This window comes from Canis lupus, chromosome 5, assembly GCF_011100685.1.
Source record: "Canis lupus familiaris isolate Mischka breed German Shepherd chromosome 5, alternate assembly UU_Cfam_GSD_1.0, whole genome shotgun sequence".
In the NCBI taxonomy this organism is placed as follows: Eukaryota; Metazoa; Chordata; class Mammalia; order Carnivora; family Canidae; genus Canis; species Canis lupus.
The window spans coordinates 7,610,602-7,636,321 of record NC_049226.1 but is presented as its reverse complement, the minus strand read 5'-3'; the positions used below and the strand labels follow the sequence as shown (position 1 = coordinate 7,636,321).

The 25,720-nt window shown below is 51.4% G+C and overlaps 1 protein-coding gene across 4 annotated transcripts in view; it reads right to left on the bottom strand.

The window, feature by feature from the left end:
• The window catches only part of KIRREL3 (kirre like nephrin family adhesion molecule 3), a 539,901-nt gene extending 519,993 nt beyond the window's left edge, over positions 1 to 19,908 (bottom strand). For 2 of the 4 annotated variants that reach the window (XM_038535673.1, XM_038535674.1), the window contains exon 1: positions 19,607 to 19,908. In XM_038535673.1, coding sequence (XP_038391601.1) covers positions 19,607 to 19,661 — 55 coding nt within the window. In that variant the 5' untranslated portion in view covers positions 19,662 to 19,908. The remainder of the gene's footprint in view (positions 1 to 19,606) is intronic. The other 2 variants (XM_038535675.1, XM_038535676.1) reach the window with 1 other exon arrangement.
• Positions 19,909 to 25,720: the final 5,812 nt, after the last annotated feature.

The following is a 25,720-nucleotide window of genomic DNA, read 5'->3' as shown; positions in this document are numbered from 1 at the left end:
GGAATATGGGGCTCCTCTTGACTGAGATTAAGACTACATTGGGGGATAAAATGAGGAGTTTAGTTTTCAGATTGTTGAATTAGAAGTGACAATGAGTAGACACGAGACTCTCATAGAGCAGGAAACTAAATGACTCACAAGTGTATTTTCATTGTTCCTTGCTCTCTTAATTGGCCAGTAGAATGGGTACAAGGAGTGTAAACTTGGTACTACCAAGATTCGATAGGGCAAGATAAAACAATTGGGGTCACTTAAAAATGCTAATCTCTAGTTTTGTAGCAGTGAATGATGGTAGGTTTAGAGCTCTATACTTTGAACAACTGGTAACCCAATTGAAATTGCTATGAAGCGGTATTCTTACATGATGGGCCTACATATTTTCAGGCTAAGTAATCTGAAGTCTCACCATAGGCCCAGTTAAGAGGCCCTAAGAGGATGAGCTATTACTGAAGTCTCTTGATAAAAAGAAAACGATGGCCAGTTGAATCTCAGTGGGTCTTTCTCATGTTTGCAAGCCATTCTATCTTATTTATTCTTAGAGTTTAGCCCAGGGCCTAGGCATGCTACAGATGTTAATATTGAGGGGCTGCAGTGACCAACATCAAGTGATTTCCTTACTAGGGCGTCAAGGACTGATGGCCTCCACGCCCACTGAGAGTAGGTTGACCAATTGCCATGATCCTGCAGAAAAACAACCAGGAGGTGTTAGGCATACTATAGCTATAGGACTCCAGGCAGAAAAGAGTCCAGCACCTTCCACACCTGTACCCCTCTGGGTGAAACATGACTCTGCCCTTTTCTACCCAATGCTATGAGGGGAAGGCAATTAGGCTTTTCTTAATATGGGAAAACATCTTACATTTTATGGCACTATTAAAACCATATGTCTGAAAAGACCTCAAGCCACGTACACTTGGGGGTGGGGGGGGCTGTTTTCAACACATTCCTTTAGTGGAGTAGGCTCCGGGTTGGTGCCTGGGAGCTGTAGGGGAGACTTCTAACTCCACCCCAGAGGGTGTTCCGCCTCTAACGCCCTGGGCCCAGCTGGGCCTCTGGTGGCACTGCCTGGTGGTGCTGGTGCCTGAGGAGATTTCTGAGCTTCTGCGCGCCACACACTCCCTTGCAGGGACTTTGCCAGGGATGGCAGCCTTTAAACGCCTCATTAATATTCAAATCTATTCAAGTCATTTCAATTTGAATTCTATGCATATTATCAGATAGAACAAAATGCAAATATATACAAATTCATCCATATGAAGAAATAAATAGGGGGAGCTCTGCATAATGGGATTATAATCATTCTCAGGGCTTGTCTCTCTCCTTTAATTCCCCAGAGCCCTGAGGACCAGAGCTGGCTGTGATGCTCTCCCTGGGACTGTTTAGCAGCAACATAACCTTTCCTGGACACAGGCTCTTCGAGGGTTGAACATTTTATAAATCTATTTAAAGATGCTATCATCATCCACTGATTGTGTCTCTTCCCGGGCTTCCAAGGCACACTCTTGGGGAACTGGCAGGGTGAGTACGGGATGGGTGGGGCCAGACTCAGACACCTGTCTGGGGGCCTCACATTTTGCTACTTCTGGAGGCCCAAGAGCTGGCTTCCAACAGAGTCAGTCAGTCTGGCCCTTCCCTTACACCAAGGGAGGGGGTCTCACTGTCCCAAACCTCCCACAGGATCCCGAGGCATCTGGTGGTGGGGGGCAGAGAAGGGCTATGCTTCCAAATTTCTTCAACCTGTAACCTGAGAGAGACCTCATAAAGCCTTGAAAGCATGTCAACTGAATCTTACGACCTAAATGATCCAAAGTAGTATCCAATACTATCAGAAGATACGCTCCTCTTTGCTTTGTCACATGGTAGGACATGCAAACTCATCCTTGAGCCTGCATCCCTACATTCGCTGCCACACAGTTTATATCCACTCCCTTGTGCCTCCTTCCTAGCCAGATCCTCAGTCAAAAGCCAGAAACTCAACCACACACACAGTGCCTATTTCTTTGTCTTGCACTATCGTTGTTGTTGTTTATCTCTGTTTCATTTCAATTACTCCAAAGACAGGAGGAGGCTGAGCTATATGGTATTTTAAAGGAGAGTTCCCATACTCCATGCTAATGAAGCCAAAGTAAATTGCTATTAAGAATCATTTAGTGAGGTTTAACTACAGAATCTAATAGATGCTCCCCTTAATGTCTCCCCCACGGGACCCAACAATAGTTGCATCTAGTAGTAGCTCCACTGATTAATGTACCCATAATGTACACCAAGTCATAGTATCATATCATAATAACCATCTCATACTATGCACCTTTTACTTGATAATCCCAAAGTGCTTTATAAATATAAGTGGGCAGAAAGAGCATCTTGTCTACAGAGAGAGAGACGGAGGCACAGATTTCTCTTCTGGAGACACAGGATAAGAATGGCTACAACTGTCCTGAAAGGAAGGGGCCACTCAGCTCCACTGAGTTGCTGGTTCCTTCCTGTGATGGACAGAATAATGAGCCCAGCAAGATGTCCATGTCCTAATCCGTGAAGATGTGACCTTACAAGGCAAAATAGACTGCCTCTGTGGTCAAGTTAAAGGATCCCGAGATGGGGAGATTATCCGGGATTATACAGGTGGGCCAGTATAATCACAAATCCATGGAAAAGAGAGGCAGGAGGGCCAGCTCCAGTAGGAGATGTGGCATAAACCAGAGGTCGCAGTGATGCAGGGAGGGAGTCACAAACCAAGGAATGCAGGTGGCCTCTGGAAGCCAGAGGAAGCAAGGACATCAATTTTCCCCTGGAGCCGCCAGAAAGAACCAATTTAGGCTTCCGCCCAGTGAGACCCATTGGAGACTTCTGACACCCGGATGACACAAATGTCATCATAGGCCACTGCAGGTTTTCTTGTGGCCACAGCAGAGAAACTCAACTGGAGTTTCTCTTCTGAACCACAGAACCCAGAAAATAATACAAATAACTGTATTTTTTTTCCTTCTCTCAAGGAGAGCACATAACTGGCACCAATTTAGATGCATAACCAACAGTTTATTTCATTAAAACGATGGCTGCCTTGAGGGCATTAGAGCTTCATCCTTTGAACCATGCTGAGAAAGGCTGCCTGGCCTCACCTGCTCCCCTGGAAAGCCACACAGTCTCTCACCTTGAAAAGACACTCTAGACGATGAATGGTTCTCTTCTGTCCTTGGGCACCAGCTCGCCACATCTGGAAGCACCTCACCCCACAGAGTGTTTTGTAATGTTTCCTCCATGATGTTTCCAAGCACCTCTCAGTAAGTTAACTCCTTTGTGAGGCAGGTAGTGGACAAAGCCCGAGTCCCTTCAGCCCCTGGAGACCATGCCCAGGGCCATGCCACAGGTATGTGACAGGCCATGGCCTCCTGGCCTCCGGTGCATGGCCTGTGTCATGGGCTTGGGATGAGGGGCTGTGGAGGGTGACTCAGCAGAGCTGACAGGCTGATACTTCATGACAGGTGCACTTCGTGGCAGGAGGGTCAGGGCCAAAGTGCCCAATGAAAGGTGGCCCTGGAAGAGGCTTCCAGGCTACTACCGGGCACTGGTAGAGCCCTTACTCTAGTGGAGCTACTGTTCTTTCTATTATTCCTCATTTACAAGAGAGAACCTCAATCAAGGTCAGTTGGTTTTGCTAGACTCTGCATAGAGACCTTTGTCCCTTAGGTGCCACTAGCCCTCACTACTTCACCAGCATCCCTGCCTGAGCTTCTCATAAATTGCTATCCTGCCTCTCAATAGAGTCACTCACCCCATCCCGCTCCATGGGGTGATGCAGGAAACACCCCTGGGAGCCCACTCCATGCCCTCTAGGCATGTGCTCTTCAGAGGCAAGAACCCAGGGGGAGGAGGCATGGGGGAAAGGGCTAGGACAACCATCCAGGGCCTGGATTGTGAAATCCTGGGTTTTTGTCTAAACTTTCACACTTACCACCTCTGTGACCTAAGAGAAGCCACTTAACATCACTTGGTCTCATTTTTCTTATTTTTCAAAATCGGGATGAGAGTCGCCCATAATAAATGTGAAAGGGCTTGGGAAGGGATAAAGTGCTATATAAATGCAAGGAGGGATTAAATTATTATCACCTTTTCCCCAAGGATTACTTTGTGCTCATAGGTACTCTAGTTGCAGAAGGCAATATTAATGATAAGTAGGATGTATTCTCTGATAAAGCACTTTCACAGCTTGGCAAGTGAAATACCAGGCACAGAAGGTAGAAGCCACCAAGGATCACTGGTCACGTGCTGGCTGGGCACCCACGTCACACAGGTCCTGCACACACTGAGCTCGACGGGACCCAGCCCTTGCCTCCCAGAAGCTCACAGTCTAGAAGGGAAGGGAGATAGGAAAAAGCCACTTTAATTTATTGTTACAGGCTCTACAAGGGGGTTTCTGGAGGGCTGTGGAAGGAAGGAAGCCTCCTAAGTTGGCTTCTGAGGAGATACATGAGGAGTCTTCTCCAGGAGGCAAAGTGAGCTGATCCCCAGGGTAGAAGTCAGCCAGACCGACATGGCGGAGAGTGGAGATCCTTCCAGAGGGAAGAAGGACGGGTGAGAAAGCCAGGAGGCGTGGGGGAGCAGATCACACTCAAAGATGCCAGCAGCTCGGCTTGGCTGGAGCGAAGGGTGTGTGAGAAAGGAGGAGAAGAGAGAGCTTTCTCCTGAAGGTGCTGGGACGCTGTCAAAGGAACAGGGAACCATCCAAAGACAGAGCCCTCTGTGTCCCTGAAATCTGGCATGCTGGCTATCTTCATGGTTAAGCGGATGAATGGAAACTTCAAAACCTTCTTGTGTACAAGAGTGTGCCTTCATGGTCCCCATCTGGATGGGGGAGAGTCGGAGCTCTGACCAAGACAGCCTTACAGTCTCCAGGAGACCAAAATGTCTGTCCTCTACACACATCTCAGCTCGCTCAATCTGTCTGTCTGTCCATCTGTCTCTCCTTGTTAGCCTGACAGCCACAGGCACCTCTGCTCCTCCTCTTCTCTTCCTTCACTACATCATCCATCCGGGAATATGCACAATGTGTACACAGCAGCCAGGATGGGGGTCAAGGGCGGCTTCAAATCTGGTGCTGGCTCTGCCTCCCCCCTCTCCCTCGCTGGATTCGTCAGTTCCTGCATTTGGTTTCCCACCGGTGATCTGGGCTGAATAAAGAGGCCCAGAGGCCTAGTGATGAGAACATCTCTCTTTTTTTTTTTTTTTATGAATTGAAAAATAAAATGACAGTATGCAGCTAGTAGATCCCAGCTCACAACGAAGTGAACATCAATGTCTGTGGTTGTATTGACCTTGAAGATTTAAAAAAAAAAAAAAACAGAACAAGAATTCTCGGAGTGCATTATTATATACATTCTGAATCTCTTCACCGTGCAAAGCAGAAAATCCATCCTTTATGGACATGAGCATCTCTGGGGTGCAGCGTTGACTGTAAAATAAACCTTCTGAAGTACAGATGCAAGAAAATCTATGGCCACTCTTAGCCACATTCTCCTGTCAGCACAGACGGTCACACTGCTTTCCCGGGCCGGCCTAAGGTGGGACAAGCTGCTAGTCACACGGAGAGGAGTGACTCGCACTCTTGTCGGTCGTGAGTGAGGAAAGCAGTGACGTCAGTGAGAGACTGGCAAAGCCATCACGTTCCAAACGGTATGCTCCTGGCCTTATCATTTGTTTGGTTTCCTATGCTCAGGACCCACGGTGATTCCTGAGTCATCCTAAGGTAATGTGACATGAAAACTCTTCAAGGCACCTCCCATGAGCCACCTAACCTCCTCTGGTTAAAACTGCTTTCAAAAAAATAAAAAATAAAAAATAAAAAATAAAAATAAAAAATAAAAATAAAAAAATTAAAATAAAATAAAATAAAATAAATAAAATAAAATAAAATAAAATAAAATAAAATAAAATAAAATAAAATAAAATAAAATAAAATAAAACTGCTCTCAGGCGTGCTTGTGCAGCCAAGTTAAATTAAGCAGTATGCACTGGCAGGGTAGGCCGGGCGGGACGGGGCGGGGGGTAGTGGGGTGTAGAGGGGCTGCCAGTGATTCCTATGTCAGAAATGCACCCACCAGATACTCTTCCAGATACTCTTTCTTCCTTTCGATGGACAAGTCTCTCCTAAGCAGTTGTTTTAAAGCATCTCAACATTTACTGCGAAGGAAGTCGCGACCTCCAAGCCCCACGCATCCATGCCAGGTGAGCATTCAAATACTCCGAACACTATTCCGTAAAAAGGGGCAAACTGGCCTGTTGCAAAGGGTATTCCTATTTTGACTAAGAAAGATTTCTTTCGGTTCATATGGCTGCAACAGCCCTTAGGAATAATCTAAGCATCCCCGCCCTGACTGCGCAAATACTTAAGGCAGACCATGCACCACAAGAAGTATTTAACTGAAAAAATACAGCGGTGCATATAGCTTCATGTTCCTTGGCAAGAATTCGGTGGTATGGATCTTTGTTAATAAATATCTGCGGATAATGAGAGGTAAATGCAGATTTCCTATTATTATTAGCAGGAGCCCAGGGGAGGGGAGGAAGAAGGTTTTCTGGATGGCATTTCTCTGAGTCTGATCAGCTCAGCGTTCAGTTGTTTTCACTTATAAAAATATGGATTTCTATCTGTGAATCCCCCTGCCCTGGTTTGATGAAGAGAAAACCCAAAGCAAAGTTCATGCCCAGAGCAAGGGGCATCCACGCGGATTCGGAGCCCTGGCAACAGCGGACAATGCACCTGCTGACATGATCCGTGTGTTCTGCTGAAAGGCTCAGACTGTGGCATAAAAAGAAGGAATTTTATGTCTTCCATGCAGAGATCTATCTGCCTTGCATTCTTGCTCCGTGTTCCTCCGACTCAAACTAAAGGACCTTTGAAAACGTCAAGGAACTTTTCTGTTTTGCTGGTTTATCTTGTCTATCTTAAACTAATACTCTGATCCTGAGCATGGTCTAGGGAGATACATGCCATCTTCAGAAATGATTCCTGTCGCCAGGTAAGATGTACCTGCTGGAGCGTAAGTGAGGAGAATCGAGCCTGAGCGGCACTCAGACTCTCCTACATTCCGAGAGTCCTTCCTACCTCTCCCTAAGGACCGTTGTTAATCACTTCAGAACCCTGTGGTCGCCTGACATTTTGACGATTCTAGATGTGACAAAAAGGAGGGTATTGATGTCCTGCAATGCCTTTTCATGTAGAGTAGCTCCATTCTTACACGGCAGAGCTAACACCAGGCTAACCTCTCCCTGGGCAGGATGGGGTTTCTTCTTCTTCCTTCTTCCTTCTTTCTCCTCCTCCTCCTCTTCCTTCTCCTCCTCCTCCTCCTCCTCCTCCTCCTCCTCCTCCTCCTCCTTCTCCTTCTCTTTCTCCTTCTTTTTCTTCTTTAAATCCCCCGCCGGAAAGTTAGGTGGCGATGGGTTCCTGTTAAGAAATCAGCCTTTGCCTTTCAAAACATTCAGCTAAACTGAGCTGGGTTAGGAAAGTAATGAGCACCCGCCGGCCACAGAGCAGGGCTTCATGAATCCCTACTCAGCTTCTGTCTTTGGGGAGACTGTTTCCCCCATTTTGCTCAGCTCTTCTTCCCAAGTCCTACAAGTCATGACAGAGGAGGATCATAGGCCAGGCCAAGGGGTCTGCGGCCCACTGCCTGTTACAGAGCTGTGGAGCCACCAGGGTGAGGGGAACTCCTCCCCAAGAGGGAAGCAGCAAGGGAGGAGGGATGTACATACAGGTGTCCAAACGGCGGTCCCATCACTCCCCATGGGAGAGGCAACGTTAGGAATCTGTGGGCAAATTATGGAATCTCGGCCTCAGTAGTTTTCACTGGCAGGTGGGTTGACAATCCTGCTCTATTGGGTTGCTTGGAAGACGACCTAGGGAATGCACTTGAAGCTCTAAGTCTCAATGACACCTCCCCGTGGCTGGCTTGACGTCAGCGACTGTGAGGCTTCAGTAGTGGTGAGAGACCCACTGGGAAGTGGGCACCTGGAGACCAACACAGGGGTCCATTCTCTTCTAGTCTCACCATTTCCCCTCCTCCCCTGTTCAGCTGTCCATCCGGGGACTCCCAAAGCCCTAACGCAGGTCACGCTTGTGAAGGAGGAATGGGGCGCAGGTGGCCAAGCCAAGGGGCCAGGAAAGCAGCCGAAATGACAGCACGTACCTCGCTGGCATCACATCCTTTTCTACGGGGAGGAGATTAATCTCCATTACTTTTAGCAACTTCTCAAATCCTGTGGTTCTATTCTGCCTGGCTGACCTGTGCAGCATCAAATCTACAGTCTGAAATAAGGTTTTGCACAGTTGAGGCAAAAGAGTTTTCTTCTCTGACGTGAGATGCTCAAGAAGTCACCTGCCGCGTGCCAGTGGCGCTCCATTAATAAAAGGGACAGAGCAGTCCTACTTGCTCTCCAACCCCCCTGCGCACCCCTCCTCCACTCCCCCATCCCCCGGGGAAGACAGACAGGGTGAGGATGGACAGACAGGCCAGTGGCAACTCACCTTGCTAGCGACACAGCAGCAAAGGGCTCTGGTGGGGAGTCAGGTGTGGGAGGCCGCTTGGGTTTAAGCAAGCCTTATCCAAAGTCCTACAGTCCACCTAGACCCAAAGGATATCAAGCAGCATCTGGTGATGTCGGGCAATATAAACGGCCAGTCTACCGGCCACTTGAGCCACACAGAGAAGACAAAGAAAGGGGCAGCTTTGGTGATGGCCTCACCCTTCCCTTACCCCCTGACCCACTATCTTGGTCCATGCTGCACACAGATGGACGCCAGGGCCTAAGCCACATCTCACTTGCAACCTTCAAAGGGTGAAGAAGGCAGGCTGCCACCCCAGTGGGGCAGGCATGGGCTTCCAGGGCCTGCCATTAGGATCTGGTTACCTTGCCTGGTGTTGCACTCTGCAACAAACCACCACAGCTGACGGTGATTTGTTGTAATGGTGTCTGTTTCTGTCCAGAGATGAAAACAGAGTAGCACCTCTTCAGCCTGCCCGGGAGACCAGGAATAATGAGGACTAATTTTAGTATCTGTTTGTTTTGCTCTTGCAGCATGAGAGGGGTACAGGCTGAAATATTGGCTCCCGGATCATGAAAGAGGCGACTCCGGGGGAGAGGGGGTAGTGGGCCCAGGTTGGAGGCTGGGGAGAGGGAGCAGGGTCCTGGCTGCCCGCCGTCCCTGGGGGATGAACGCGTTCATCACCCATGGGAGAGAGGCCAGCGTGGGAAAGCACCTGCCACACGGTAATGGACGGCTGGCTGGGGTCTCCCCTGCTCCCTCTCTTTGCAGCTCTTCACACCCCTGGGCATTTTAAATTGTACCCACCTACCTCTTCTGGGACATGCCCCCTAGCATTCTGCCCTCACGTCCATCAGAAAGAAGCAGAAAGCACCTGAGCCTCCTGGGGGGAGGTTGGGGGGGGGGGTGGCTGCTGCCATCCGAAGGCTTGCTCTTTCCCTCCATGCCCTTTCCCTGCTCCAGGCTCAGCTACCCCAGGCCCACCAGCCTCCGAGGAGGAGGAGGAGGAGGAGGAGGAGGAGGAGGCTGCCTAGCTCAGCTCACGCTCAGGCTTTGCAAGCGCTGCTGCTGCCACCATCAGGCTGCTGCGGGAACTGCAGCGCTCGCAGGGTCTCGCTTCCCCAAACACTGCACCTGCTCCTGCCTTACGGGGACCCAAGGGAAGAGCAGACCCTCTGGCTCCCGCGGCCCCTCACACAGGTGTAGCGTCCTCTGTAAGAAACAGGCTTCCAAGGCCCAGCTCTCTGATGAAATGGGAGTCCCTATGAACGTGGGGGTAGACCTCGCACCCCTCAGGGAGGCGCAGAAAAGTGCCAGTCCTACAATATAGGGGGTAAAGCCACTGGGAGGTTAATTGGCAATTTCCCCTCTCTTTGTCATGAGGTCAGGAAGGCAGGGAGGGTGGCGCTCCCTTCTCCCATGGTACCCTGGAAGGGAGTCCAGGAGAAAGCTCTAAGTTTCTGTCCTCTGGTTGCCTGCATGATGAGCCAGCCGGGTCCCAGCATTACTCTGAAGCTGTCATAGCTCCCAGCATCGCCAAGGGTGACAGGTGGACTGTCACACTGCATCAGAACCGAGTCACCTGTGACACCTGCAGATGATTGACAGAGATGGGCACCGACATGCATTAAAGAACAGAAGGGCAGGGCTGCCTTTTTGCTGAAACTGAGGAGTGGGTGGCTCACCAGAGGACGTTTCTCTTGGCAGAGTCCCTGGTGACCCACTGGTCATTCAAGGCCTCCCTCAGACAAGAACGACTTCCCACTCCGAATAGTTGGGATCTTTCCTCTGCCCTCCTGTGGGAGCCTGTCAGCCCCCGCACGTGTGATGTCAGAAACACTGCTTTCTCTTCCTTTCATTGTTTCTCACCATTCATTTCAATATTTCAACATTTACTCAGAGTCTTCTATGTGCGGAGTAGCATGCCTGGCACCAGGGTGGTGGATAAAAGAAATGGATAGTTTAATCAACTAATTAAGAGAATAAAAGTTCCTGCCCTTGCCTTTCTTTTCTTTTCTTTCTTTTTTTTTCTTTCTTTCTCTTTCTTTCTTTCTTTCTTTCTTTCTTTCTTTCTTTCTTTCTTTCTTTCTTTCTTTCTTGTCAACACAGCCACAAAAATAACTACCCAAGCAACATCCTCTTGATTGCTATTCAGCCCAAGAGGCTGGCCTGTCATTCCCCCTGGAAACCTTGTGCCCTCAAGGTAGAGCTGAATGCCAAAAGATGAAGGAACCAACTCAGAAAGAGTCTGGAATCAAAAGATAGAGCTGCAAGGCTAGGTCGTGGTTTGAAGGTCAGCTCCCTGGTTTTCATGGGAAATCCTTAAAATCCCTTGTTATGCCTAGACATCGAGGATCCCCACAAGCTATCAGAACACGTTCCATCTTATGCCACAGCTTAGGATCCCTCTCATGTATTTTTCAGTGCGGATGATTTGGAGCAGCTGCATCTACCAGCATCTTGAGAAGCATCGAGGCACACGAAAAAGTGAACCAGATGAGAGTGACTTTGGTTGAGTGACGTGACCTTCTGGAGGGCATGACAGTGATGATATTGCTATCAGAGTGATGAAATGAAGTAGTGCTTGTGCAGGGCATTCTACAGCTTGTGAAACTTTACCCCAGTGCTCATCATCATCATCATCATCATCATCATCATGATAAAAACATTACTATTGCCACCACTACCATAATCAACCACCGAAAGGATTTGCCCAGCACTTACAAGAGTATGTGCCGGACAAAGACATCTGTTTCACATCATCTGTGAATCTCCTAGGGATTTATTATCTAAAATCAATAGGTTGTTGCTAATAGATAATATTCAGCAAATTGTAGGCATGGTGAGGATTTGGATCAAAGAGTAGACATCTAGTCTACTGTCTACTCTTTGATCCACTGCTTGGGAATTGACTCTTCCAATCTTGGTGGCCCAAATTCTACTCTTAGAGCACTTTCAGCAATGGGAGACTGTTCAGTGGGCTAGCCTCAGATGCTGGAATTAAATATCGACGGTCTTAGACATGTCGCTGCCTATTTCTTGCAGAGCAGTGCAGGTTTTTGCTTCACTATTGAGCTTGTCCTGCCGGTCCTCACCAACTAACTCCTGGGGAGAACAGGCCCAAGCGTGGAACACATTAAGTAGATCAGATGACTTTCTTTACCCTTGATGCTAGAGACTCATAAACATGTCTAACGTCCTCTGAGTAGAGTCACGTAGCTGTAACCTTGTTGTTTTCCCCAAAGCCAGCATACCTTAGCTTCCTCTTCAGAACAACAAAGAATCATCAGCGAAATGTCTCTAGGCATTTCTTACATATCTCATCCTTGCTCTTGTCTCCCTTCCAGGTTTACCATTCGTCCTCAATGTCAGGCCAGGCTCCCTGCACCCCTGAAATGGGTAAATCCCATTCCTCAGCACACACCATCCAACTAACAACCCAGTGTGGCCTCAGCCATCCTTGTTCCTGTGTGTTGGGTTCCTCTCCACATTCTTTATCCGGCGGATCGTCCTTAAGGATACGTCTAATCGCTGTCCTCGTCTGCCTCCCTCTGGAGTGCAGACCAACAGTGAAGGTCAGTTTTTGCACACTTACTCTCTTGCTCACCTTCCTACCCCTTTACATACCAACTGTGAAGGCAGATGGGCTGGAAGGAGGGGCATAGTTCCATCCATTTCCACACTTTTAAAGCCCCATATAAAAAACAAGGCAAACTAAAAAAAATGAGTAACATATGGATTCTTCCCTCTTTTAATCCAGAAGACCCAGGGCGGAGAGAGGAGTACAGGCCCATAAGCCACTAGCAATGTTTCTGAAGAACAGACTTAACTCTGATAGTCCATCATCAAAACATTTGGCATGGTATTTATGACAAGCTGACCATCCCCTTCCCAAGCTTCTCACTATCCTCAACGCACTCATATTCCAGCCACCCACACCACCCATTGCTTCTGAACATATGGCTTTCTGTCCTGCCTTCTTTCCTTTGCATACACTCCAAGGCAAGCTGGGAACACTGCTCTTGTGCTTCCCCAGGAGGGCTCCCAGACATCCTGTGACATCAAATCACTGTCTCTATGCAGCGTGTCCTGACACCCTCGGTCATTTCAGCTGCTCTCAGAATACTCTTGACAACTCTGAGCGCATCACGTTGGAACCATGAGTCAATGTGTCTGCTCCTCTAACCAGATGGAGAGCCCCCCACCCAGGGGCAGAAATACGGTCTTAGGGGTCTTGGCATCAGAAGCCCCTGGTGTGGTGCCCACCACACAGTAGGCCTATAGTGAGCACAGGCCGACAGGCCAAGGGCTGAGCTTTGGTGTCCTCAAGTGCTATTTGATGACAAAGGATGGACAAGAGAATGTGGCCCTCTGATGGAGCCCCTGAGGAGGACGTGTGGAATGATGAATGCCAGCCTTGGTTGTCACTGCCACAAGTCAGGGTCAGATTTCAAATTCCCATCTTCTAGGCATACGTTAGAAAGAAACTGAACTTACAACAACCGTCCAGGTAACACAAGGCCAAGTAAGTAGGCCGTCTTGATCATTCAGCCTGATAGTCATGCATCATTTTAATACTGACCACCTGTGCCATTGCAGTTTTGGTTTCAACGTTCAAAAAAAAAAAAAAAAAAAGAAAGAAAAAAAGAAAAAACAAACAAACAAACAAAAAACGGCCTCAGGTAAATCTACCTCCTTCTGCCTAGGAGGATACCCACACCAGGTGAGCTCTCACCTGCTGTTTGAGGAAGATGGTGGATTTGTTCTAAGTTCTGGACAGGACTGCGCTTCAGCAGTAAGGGGGGTCACAGACGGGAAAGATTTGGAGAGGGCATGATAACGTGGGGGCGGGCAGGGAACCTTCCCATGGCCTGTGGCAGGCATCTATGTCTGGCCACTTCCTTGCCTCCTTGTCAAGGAATGGGATGGGATGGAGGAGCGTGCACCTCTCACCCTCCAAGCCCCAGCCAGGGCTGCAACAGAATAATTCTGCAGGGAGCAGGATTCACCCAGGCTGGCCACTACTTCCAGGGCTTTGACTTGTTACCAGTGTACCCGAGGAAAGCTGACATTTATTTAATCCTTGCAGTGGTGTTGACTGTGTACTCACGGAAACATTGTATGCTTACGGAAGACATTTGTTTCCAAGCAGCTTATGCTAAATTGCAGTGATATAAAGGAAACACTTATCCAATATTGACATTTACTGACTTCTAGAAATATACAGCCAGAGTACTCATTTTCACAATCAGAAGAGGAAGGGCGGGGGGGCGGGAAAAGCACAATGTTTGATCCCTAGCTCCTTCAGCAGCTCAGAAGCAGAAAGTTAATGAAAGTTCACGTTAAGTATGGTGGTGGAGATCCTCCCTCTATGGCAACAGTGTGGATGCGGAGAGAGCATCCTCAAACCCCGGCACCCTCAAGCCCGGGCGGAAAGCGGGACGCGGCATTCTTTGCAGTGAAGGTGAGAGAAGGATCACAATCATCCGCGGTAGCTACATTCATATTGGACGTGCACACCGAACTGTCCATTCTGGGTGTCCCCCTGGGAAAAGGAAACATGACGCAATGGCATCTGTGCCTCCACAGATGGAGGGGGTCCCCGTAACAGTCCCCTCGCTGGAAATAAACCCCCCTCGATTTGGAATGCAGGACGAAGCTAGTGTGGCCTGACACTAGGGGTGCCAGGGGATTCCCACCTGGTTTTGCTCCTCAGTCCCTGCGGACAGCAGTGATGCGACGCGCAAGGGAACAGACGTCCCCCAGGGCAGCAGCCCCCACCAGACTCTGCTCCGTGAACACCGGGGTGTCCACTGACCTTGCGGGAAGATGGGGGCCCCAATCGCTGTGCTGCAAGCACCACCATTAAAATCAGGATTGCTGCCCTCGTGAGAGTCCAAGTGCAAGTGCAGGTTCGGGCCTGCTGTGATCTTCCTGCCCAACCAGAGGGCGCATCAGAGGGTAGCGGTTCCCAGTCCGGAGAGGGGGCGGGTACCGGGCCTGGCTCCTTCTGGTGGGCCCCTATTAAAAATGCCTGCGCTGGTTTCTCACCTAAAAGTTATTTCACCATTTTAGAAGGATAAGGACTGTAGCTGAAAAAACGATGCCTATGCCCCTATAACATCCCCCCTCCCCGCCCATCCCGGCCACCCCCGATTTACATGAGACCCTAAAATGAATGCTGTTGGCCCTCCTTCCCACTCCTCCATCACAAGCAATTTTCTTTTCCTTGTTCATGTTTCCAAAACAGTTTATCTTTTTATCTCCTTGGAAGAAAAGTACTCTGCAAATCAAAGGTATCATTAGTATTGTTATTATTTTGCTATTGAAATCTCTTGAATTCACTCTGGATTATTCATGTGCTTTTTTGGGTCTGCAATATAATGCCGCCTAAGTCACCCCCACTGGGCTGAACAAAAAAAGAAAAATTGCATCTTCAGGCCTAATCCCCTGCTCCACCCCGTCTCCTGCTGGCCCTGGCTCCTACCAACACAGGCACACCAGGGAGAGCTGCTCCTTGGTACCATGCCTAGCTCACTGCTGCCATGTTCCAAGTGAGATCCTCCTTTGTAACCCAAGAGGGAGGCCCCCATTGCATCCTCTAAGTGTAGGGTGTGGGCTTTGACCTCACCCCGCACCCCTCTCCCCCTGGGGAGTTTCTTTTCCCTCCTCAATAGGTCTGGCTGGCAAACAGAGAGCTCCCCGCTGGGCAGCAGACACAGAGACCACCCCCATGCCCAACAGACACATCCCAGTTCCCCTCACCCGGAGGATGTTGCTAAAGAAGTGGTCCCACACCCTTGGCAGTTGTGCACTGACCTTCCAGGACAAAAGAAACCATTCTTCCTCTCCTCCACAAGCCGTCATACCACTTGGGGTGCCAGTGGGGGGAGCAACACCCTTATTACTTGCCTCATCTTTTGTTATAGGACAGTTCTGGGCAAGGTTAACTGTTTGCTAAGTTGCTGTTCACACCCAATTCCTTGTTCTCATGCCTTCCCAGCCTATACCCCCTATGATCCCTCCATTCTTTTAGCTGTCTCTTACGTGTTCATGTATCTTCTGGTGCCCCGCTTCCTCTCCCTCTCCCTCCTTTCCCTCTCCAAAGGAGCTTCTTGCAAGTTCAGGCGTTCTTGCAGTTGATCCTTCCTTTCCAAGCTTCCTGCCATCCCTGTGGCTTCTCTCATCCTAGCTGGGTCTCTCCACTCACAAGTTATTTGCCCTGTGTCTGCCTCAGGTTCTTCTATTCCCTTGGAGAGTCATGTCAGCACGAACCTCTGCCCCTCTGGGAGCCATCTGACAGCCCTTTCGGTGATTCCTGCCAGCAGGTCAGGAGAGCAAGTCACTCAGATTCTTCCCAATGGGGAGGTGACACCCCAGATTAATCCTCAACTCAGAGATGTCATTGACAGGTAAGTGTAAGTTTTTGTTTATCACCCCAACATGTTCGAGAGCAGCCTGGAGTACGTGTAAATCCCACAAGAGATCTGGGCTCACCGGAATTAGAGCTTTCAGACCCCACAAGGTTATGAGGCCAGACAGGCCAGGTCTGGGAGTGCTAGAGGAAAATGTTAGTGAGCCAGGAGGGGAACACCCTTCTGAGGAGTGTCTGAGCTCAAGGCACCAACTCCGTTATCACCGCACACCCTCCAGACTGTCTCAACACTGAGATCTGCCGGGAAGCAGGGAACACTAGTCCTTCATAGCTACTTAAGATGTGGATGTGCAGGCTGGCTGGCATGGCTCTTGAAGATGAAGGAGGGCACAGAGGGAAATAAGTTGTGGGCAAATGGAAATGATAAAGGGAAAAAAATATAGCAAGTTCTAAGTTTATGGATGACAAGAGAATCGATTCCTTTTCACCCAGGGGCAGAGAACATGCCTCTTCTCTGCAGGAGGCAAATTGTGCTGTGACATTATCCCTCTCTGTACAAAGCACGCGGTCCTGCCAGCTGATGGAAGAGGCATCCCCAGCAAGAGAGAAACCCACGAGCAGCACACACTGGCAGCTCTCCATTTCTTTGTGGCCCAGGGACGCTGGCAGGGGCGGAAATGGAGGGATGCCATTTGGCCTTTCTACTGCCACCTTAGGAAAGATAAATAAATATTTCATCTCAGTCTACACGCAAAGCCCAAACTTGAAAGGGAGAGGGGACACAGCATAGCACTGACAGTACTTATACGTGCATTTCACTCTCTAAAGGGTTACAGGGAAATGGGAATGTAAATAAACATTGGACACGTCAGGAGAGAAAGGACAACTGAAAGGGACTTTAACAGTTCTTCCTTAAAGGTTTTGCCACGCAAGTCTTCAGAGCACTGTTTGGAGCTCACTCTCTGGAAGGCAACGAAGACAACGGGAGCAGGAAGCATGAGAATTGTGTTTCCAGAAACTCTAAAATGACACATAGGCTCCCACTGGGAGAGGTGCTGGGCAGCAGATGGATGTGTCACCGGAGTGCCAGATAAAGGCTTAAAAAGAACCCTGGACATTTGTTTTCTCTGAGAGGAGGGGCATCCCTGAGTCTCTGCACATTTCCTTGGAAAGTATCCCAGGAGGAAGCATTGTGGGACATGAGGGTCAAACGGGTGGCTCAACGGGGCATCCCAGGCAGGGTGCCACTTCGGTGAGGGGGACGTGTGTGGGTGTCACCTAGAGCCTGCGGGCTGGTCCTCTCACGACCTCTCGGAAGTGGATGCGCCCTAACTGATGACTTGAGAAATGCATGGCGCTAGGCAGGGGTGGGCACAGCACGCGAACTGATCACATACGTGTAGCATCAAACGGAATCATCCGGGGAATTCACGATACTCAAAACAACACCCACAGTAAAACACGGGTCTATGGATCAAGTCAAAAGATAGCATATCACAAAAGTCCAGAAACATCATCCCACTTGGCCCTTAATTCCGGTCATCGGGGGCTGTCTATGCACGAAACCCGCAGCGTCCGGTGTTGTAGGGCATTTGGACCGGCTGCCTCCGCTTTGTCCCATCATCTTTCTTTAGACCCTTTCTGGAGCCCCGTGGGCCATGACATCTGCCATTTGGTAGGGTGGGCAGTGCTGCCCAAGCTCAGAACACTCAGGAGTAACAGGCAAGTAGGCACTGCAGGACGCGGTGGTTTCTTCCTAGGGCTCTCAGGGCTAAGGGCAGATGAAACGGAGCGTTTAACCTCCATAGGTAAATATTTAAAGACTCCTATGAGACAGTGAAGAAACAGCTCGGTACTGAGAAAGGGATAAGAAAAGCAGAAGATGCACACTGTGATGATTCAGACAGCCAGAGAGGCACTTAAGACACCAAAGGCTTCTTATGCCAATCTAGAGGAGAATCACAGCTCAAGCTTTCCAACCACACATGGGCTGATTAAAATGTGCATGGGTCCCATGAACATTTGTGGAGTGGGGCGGCGGCTGGTGGGGGGGGGGATGGCGGGCTCCTCCTTTTAAGGATTCTGCAGGCAACTTCCCAAATAAATTGGAAAGAGGGAAAGGAGATCATGTGTGTGTGTGTGTGTGTGTGTGTGTGCGCGCGCGCGCGCGTGCGAGTGCGCGCCCATAAGCAAGCATACAGGCATCCAAGGAGAGTGATCTCACAAAAATGGTAATATAACCCAAACTGTTTCTGTACCAGTGTTCTCAGATAGTTCTTATTCATTCAGCCTGAAAACTCTAGGGAAGGCAATTTATCTTCCTGCTGTTGTAGGGAGCCCTGGTGAGATGCACACTACCCTATGAATACATGAGTGTGTGTGTGTGTGTGCACACATTATAATTACATACCGACGTGGGTGTATACACACTGCTATGGGGGAAAGGCCCCTCCGGTTTCGTCAGGGTGGCCCTGAGCAAAGTTTGACAAGGGGAAAATCTGCAGTGACCACAAGTACCAATGGCAGAGCAGAGGAAGGAGGCGTGGGTTTCTGCTTACATTTGGCTTCTCCCTGACAGGGAAAGAAAAGGAGACGTGCTGTTTGCTTGCAGAGCCAGCCACCCATGGCGGTGCTCTGCTTCCTTGAAAACTTTTACCCTTCATTTAATCAACAGATGGACATGCTCTGTTGTGGATTTTTCTGAGAGTCCTGTCCCTCTCAGAGCTGTGCTGGCTGGCACAAGTGCTGTCTCAGATGGCAGAGGCAGCTCGGGCATTCCAAAGGAGTGGGAAGGAGCCGATTTACTCATCCCCTTTCGAACTCAATTCCACAGGTGACTTTCGATGCCTTTGGCTAAGGAGGCACTCACGGTGCCTCCCCAGATTTCCCTCCCCATCCCTCCAGCACTGCCAGCGCCAGGGCTCCCGGGAGGGGGGCAGGGAGCCAGCCCAGAGGTAGCGAAGTTCTTTAGGGCAAGTCCCCCCAGCAGCTCTGCTCCCCTGCCAGGCTGCACAAAGTCAACAATTAGCACCAGCGGCCAAATGCTCACTTTAGGCTCTCAATCCAGGGCTGTGTAGGATTCAGAATGCAGCCTTATTCAGACAACCCCGGTTCAATTCAATGAAACTCTTTACACGCTTTTCCCAACCGCTGCAAACGACCCCCACGGTGCATCCGCGAGTCGCGGCCCCTTCTGCAGCCGTGCAGCCGCACACGCCGGCTCTCCGACTACACCCGTGTGTGCGAGGCGGACCTCGGTGGAGCTGGAGCAGCCGCCTAGACCCAGCTGTCTGTCCTCCTGCCACCCGAGTCCGGAGGCGAGGAGGCGCCCAGAAGTTGAGAGCGGCGTCCCCGCCGGGAGGCTTGCCTCCCGCACGCACCGGGAGCATCCGCACGCTCCGGGAGCATAAAGAACTCATTTGCATCGGAGAGTTTGAGCTGGATGTTGACAAGTGAGAGGAGCAAGCCACCCCTCCCGCACCCCAAGCTCCCGGAGGAGAAGACACGGGACCATTTTGTTGCATTCGCGAAGGCGCGCGGCCGGCGCATCCCGGGCGCAAAGGACGGGTCGCGGTTCCCCCAGCCTGCCCGCCCCCGGCTGCGCTCCCCGCCCGCGCCCGCCGCCCCGCCGCCCCGCGGACCGGTCCCGGCCACTCCGGCCCGCGCGGTGGGGGTGATGGAGGGGGTCCTACCTTGACTGAAAAGGAAGAAGCACACGAAGAGCAGATCGAGCTGGAGAGGTCTCATTCCTCAGCGCAGCGAGGGGGGGCCGGCGGCGCAACTTGGGGTGGCCGTGAGTTTGTCCTCCCGGGGGCTGGCCGCGCTCAGCCTCGCCGCGATGCTCCCGGGGTCGCGCCTCGGTGCTCCCGGGGCCCGGTCCCCGCAGCCCGCCCAGGCCAGTGGCCGGCTCCTAGCCGCCGCGGGAAGCCGGGCTGCTCAGCGACGTCCCCGCTCCGAGCAGATCCATTCTGTGCAGCCCCGGCGCACGGCTTCCTCCGGCGGGCTCCTCCCACGGCGGGCGGGCGGGCGGGCGAGGGAGCCAGTGACGAGTGACAGAAGGGCTCCTTTCACTGACGCTGGGGTGGGGGGGGGAGGGGGGGGAACAGGTCATAATTAAAGAGGAAACACTTGGAGAAAAGGAGATCTATGCAGCGCGGAGGGCGGGGAGGGGAGGGGGGAGGCTGCGCGCTCCCTTCCCTGCTCCCTTTCCCCCCCAAAGAGGGGGAAATTCAGCTTTTGTCACCATGATGGACCCACAGGCATCTGGAACGGGGAGCCCACTGTGACTTTTTGTCCACAGCACACACTGTTGTGCAGCGGGAGTGAAGTTAAGGATGCATATTATAAATATGCACGCCCTGCCTTTGCACGGGGATGGGGGGGGGTGAGGGTGGTGGATTGGAAACCGGTTGAAAGGGAAAAGCAGAGCGGCGAGTGTGGGGTGTGTGTGTGTGTAGGGTGGGGTGGGGGGTGGGATGCATCCCTCTCAAGGAAGGACTTGGCCAATGTGTGCAGCGGGAGTCTCGGAGTTGGTGGAAGAGATAAGCACGTTTTTTTTTTTTTTTTACCTTTTTTGGAGACTTTCCTAGAAGGGGGAGAGGTAAGGGAATAAAGCCTGCACGTTTAGACCTTGGTTCGCCTTGCACCACTCCTCCCAAACAAAATGAAGGAACTAGGAGGGAAATCGAGCAGGTTTGTGACACATGCCCATTTATTATTATTACCATCCTGGGTTGTGCATTTCCTAACAAGGAGAGGGGAGCAGTCTGTCTTTGCGTTTGCAGCCTCTCCTCTAATAAGCCCTCCATCACTCTCAGAGTGTCTTTTCTCCAAGAGGTGCTGTGAATCCTGTTGCGAAGGAGAGGCCAAGGTCATAGGCAACTGCCTGGGAAGAAGCTTCAGGTCTGTCCCCTGTCATGAAGCCCACACTCAAATCCAACTCTTTTCCTAAAGGGTAACAAAGTGAATTTATCTACATCTATTTTCTTGATGGATGTTTAGGTAGAGATACTTGAGCTAAGCAGGCACTGGGGGTAATGAAAATCACAGGGAACAGACCATGTCTTCAGGGGCTCACAGTTTGGTGTGGAAGCAGAGAATACACCTAAGATACAAACTATAAGGATAGTTACAACTGCATATAATATGCAGCATTTTACAGAAGAAAGGGGTGGACTAAAGAGTAGGGGGGAAAAATGAAAGATGCCCTCTTGATGTGTGCCTTTCAACATAAAATCAGTCATTGCTTTCTTCACTCACTGGACCTTGGGGAGGTCTTTTGGGAAACTCTCAGCCTTCCTTCCATCCACTATTACATACTTTGGGGATTTTACTGACTTAGAGGCATATTCCAACTCCAAGTTTCCATGTGGATGTTAACTTTAAAAATGTATCCCTTGGTAGTGAGGAACAAGAAAAAGAGAAGTAGGGCCCCACGAGGAAAAGTGAGGAAAGCGGGCGCTGGTAGGAGCTTACATCTGGTAGTTGACATCAAAGATCTACAAATTAGTAGGTGTCTGCTTTGTTGACTTTTCTATTCTTAACTTAATAGTTTATTTAACTGCATCCCTTCGAGGCTGTTAAACATATCAAAGGGAAATGTGTACGCAAGCTTTGAGGGAGAAAAGAAATGCTGAGCAACAGAAACTAAAGAGGACCCCAAAGAGGCCCCCATCCGCTAAATGAGCAAACAAGGTACAGAAGCAAAGTGTCAGCACAGCCTCAGCCCCGCTGCTTCGATGACAGAGAATAGAGTGAAACAAAAGGGGCAGATCAGAAACACATGCACAAGACGGAGGATGATTCTTAACAACCTATGCCAGACAACATATTAAGAGTGAGAACATGGCATGTGGAGCGCTGTAACTTTAGTAGGAGCTCTCCATGAAGTCTCCCGGGTGGGGGTGGGGGTGGGGGGGTGGGGGAAATGGAAGGTCTGGGCACCAGCCCTGAGGCAAGCCTTGCAGTGAGTGAGACTCATAATATTAGAATGTAGATTGTGCCTCGCAAAGCAACACCGGACGTTTTAACTACCATTTATCTTTTAAGCTGCTGTTTCATTTTGCCTGTTAATTCCTAAGTGGCCTGGGGCCCGGATTTGCTTAATTCAGGCCCCAGGGAAATATTACAAAACCAGGGTCGTGAAGCTAGTGAACTGTGCAACACACGGAAATCAGGCCCAGGTAGGGGCGTGTGCGCATCACACACACACTCAGTCTCGGACAGGAGAGGGATGGTGGGAACCCGGGGTTGGCAGGACCTTGTTTGGGCCTCGCACGGGTCCCTGAGACTGGCCTCACGACCCTGCAGCTGGCTCAAATCCCCACCAAGCCAGTTGGGCCTGTTCCCTCCACCCCTCCCCAGCCCCCCCACCCAATCCCCTTCCGCCCCCTCCCCGCAGCCTCCGGTCCCCGGCAGAAGGGGAAAAAAAAAAAAAATCTTGTATTAAGTGGTGAGCCGCCTGCCTCTAAAAGGACCGGGAGGCTTTCAAGCCCGAGTGCCGGAAAAACCACGGCAATCTTCGGCAGCCACCACGTGGGGCGGCGAGCACGACAGCGGTACCTGCGGGACCCACAGCCGGCCGGGCCCTGGCGCCGGCCCCGACGGCCGCGGCCACCTCCGCCCCGCCGCTCCGGGGCCTCACCTCCTCCGGGGCCTCGGTTAACCTCCCGGCGCTGCAAGGTGCCTGCGCGCGGTTCGCGGGCGGGGCGGGGCGGGCGGCGGGCGGCGCGGACGGCTCCACCTGATGGAGAGGAGGGCAGAGTCCTAGACCTGCGGGCGCGCGGCGAGGCGAGGGGAGGGAGGCGAGGCGAGGCGAGGGGAGGGGAGCCGAGGGGAGGGGAGCGGAGGAAGGGGAGGGGAGGGGAGGGGAGGGAGGGGAGAGGAGGGGAGCGGAGGAAGGGGAGGGGAGAGAGGGGAGGAAGGGGAGGAGAGGGGAGCGGAGGAAGGGGAGCAGAGGAAGGAGAGGGGAGGGGAGGGGAGCGGAGGGAGGGGAGGGGAGAGAGGGGAGGGGAGGGGAGGGGAGAGGAGGGGAGCGGAGGAAGGGGAGTGGAGCGGAGAAGAGGGGAGAGAGGGAAGGGGAGGGGAGAGAGGGGAGCGGAGGAAGGAGAAAGGAGTGGAGGGAAGGGAGAGAGGGGAGGGGTGGGGAGCGGAGGGAGGGGAAAGGAGGGGAGGGAAGGGAGGAGGAAGACCTACCCCCCCCCACCCCCTTGTGGGACCCCGCCCGTCCCGAACGCGGGACTCGAGGCAGCGGGGCTCGGGGCAGGGCCCGTGGAGGTGACAGCCCTAAAGGGACCGCAGAAAACCAAGCTCTTGGAAAACCGCCCAAATACTGGCTCTGCACATCCCGGCGCCGGGCCTCCGCGGCGCCCACCGCGCGAGCCGAGGGCCCTCACCAGCAGGTGGCATCCTCTCCAGCGTTTCCTCTCCTGGACCGCAGCCCGGGAGGCCGAGTTCAGCAGCCCCAGCCCCCACCCACCCCCCTCCCGGCCTTCGGTGCCCAGTCCTGTGTCCTTTGAGCCGCCGGGCTCTGGCCGCCGAGAGCTAGCGGAGGCCGCAGCCTGTAGGGAACGGGGGCTGGCTCCAGATTCTGCTGCTCGCCGGCCAAGAAGCTTCGGAAGGGCCAAGTCTCCGCAGGACTGCTTCCAAGCCCTGCTCTCCTGGCAGCCGGCGTGCCCCCAGAGTTTTCTGAGGTCTGGGACAAAGAGAGGGAGGCAGGAGGGGGTCCAGATGCAGCGGTGCGGGGGTGGGAGGTGCTGCAGCTCGGTGCCCAGGAGGCCGGAGTTTATTACAGACCCTGCACACCCTAGCTGGTCACTACTTTCCAGGGACCTCTTTCCCTTGGATGTCTGTAGTATTTATTATTACTTCCATTTGGGCAAAGGCCTGCAGGGGTGGGGGGGGTGGGTACTTAATAAAGACGCGTGGAATGAATACACATGAATACACAGATGTCTTGTAGTTGGGAAGAAGTTTGTCTTCTAGCTGGAAGAAGTAAACACAGGTGGATACTTTGGGGTAAAATTTATGAAACATCTCATTGGCTTTTTAATAAGACCGAAATTGCCCTGGAGGTCATCTGTCAGGCGGGATCCTTTCTAGGTCGGTCTGCCCAGGCCCACTTGCCTGAGGTCCTACAGGAAGCTGCGGGGCTGAGGTGCAGACAGCACCCCCAACCTTGGGTCCTGTATTTGTACTGCCCTGCCCTCCTCGCTCTCCCACCACTGCTCTTGATGGCAGGGCACCCTCTCTCTCTCTCTCTCTCTCTCTCTCTCTCTCTCTCTCTGTCTGTCTCCTTGTATTCTCGAGGTGCCTTTACCCTGAATAAAGAGGTGAAGAGGGGGAGGCTGTTGTACGAGACAGGCAATCATCATGAGGGGAGAATTTCCTGCTTAATGCCTCTTCACAATATTTGTTGCGCAGATACATTATAAACCACATTTCCCTTTGTTTTTCATATATCCTGCCAGTACTGGCTAATACCTTCTTGTCCGGGGATTTAAACTCATCTTGAGCAGGCCTCTTCTGGGAGTTTAGGGTAATCTGACTCTCCGTCCTGAGTAAGTTAATAAGAGCTCAAAGCCGCATATACATCCAGAGACCAAGTGGTCTTCAGGGGTCCTTCCTGGGTGGCAGCCTACCTGAGCTGGACAGTCACAATCTTCTAGCCCATTTCTTTTTCATTATCTGAGCCAGATTTCTTTACAATATCTGTGGAGGTGGATTATAAGAGGGTAAGCCCTGATTCCTGTGGTCAGTCTCTTCACAGGGATGCAGAAGGGCCCAGAGGACCAGGTCAGCAGCTTTTGAAAACATCCCCCAAAGGACACGATGAAACTGTCTCCCTTGATTCACCTAAGACCAAGCCTAAGTGAGGGGATCCTAAGTGAGGCGGGCCTATTGACCGGGCTCTGTCTGGCCTGGACACACGGAACTGTTGCAGCCACTTAAGGAATCTTGGCAGGTCTCTCTTCATCTATGAAAATGACGGATTTGAGACAGTGACTCTCTAGGATCCTTCCCGGTCCTGAAACTCTGTTGCCTGCTCCCCAGAGGTTACCTCTCTCGGGCTGGAGAGATTTGGAGGCACTTGCACAGTGCCCTCAGTGTCAGGGCAAGTGATTGGGGGTGACTGATCCTCGCCCAAAAGCAAACAAATGGCCACCGTGGAATCTACGGACAGCCCTCTGCTCGGGTTGGGTACAGCTTTTCCCCAGACTCTTCCATGTTCCTCTTACTCTGTCCTCAGGTCTTTCTGCAACTTGCTCAACTGGTGTTTTCCTTCCTCCTCTTATTTTTCCCAGAACCGTGCCCCACGTCCAGCCAGGATTCTGGGTCCCAGAATCAGCTTTTCTTCAACGTAAGTCCCCTAATTGCATTGGGTGTGAACCTTTTATCAAAGGAAGGGAAAGCTGGTGCCAGGGTGGCTAGTTGTAAAGACTCCCCTTAAAGGTAGTAAGGACCATGACACCTTGAATTTTTAACTCGGTCTTAATACAAACCATACTTAACTAGAAAATGTGTCTGCTCGTGGATCTTCCTGGATATCTTGGCAGGTCCAAGAGGGCAGGGGCGGGGCCTCCCCGGTTCACAACTGTGTACCAGCTCTTGCCCTGGCAGGTGGTAGGCACTCAACACATAATGGTGAATGAATGGCAAAGTTTTACCTAGTGCCCCACATCCTATTTCCTGTTTTCTGAATCCAATTTAACTTATTCTTTGCTGCGTTATTAAACCATTGTCAAACATCTGGCATGTGCCTGCCACTGCTCTGGCTGTATTTTATGGGGATGGGTAATGAATTGAGC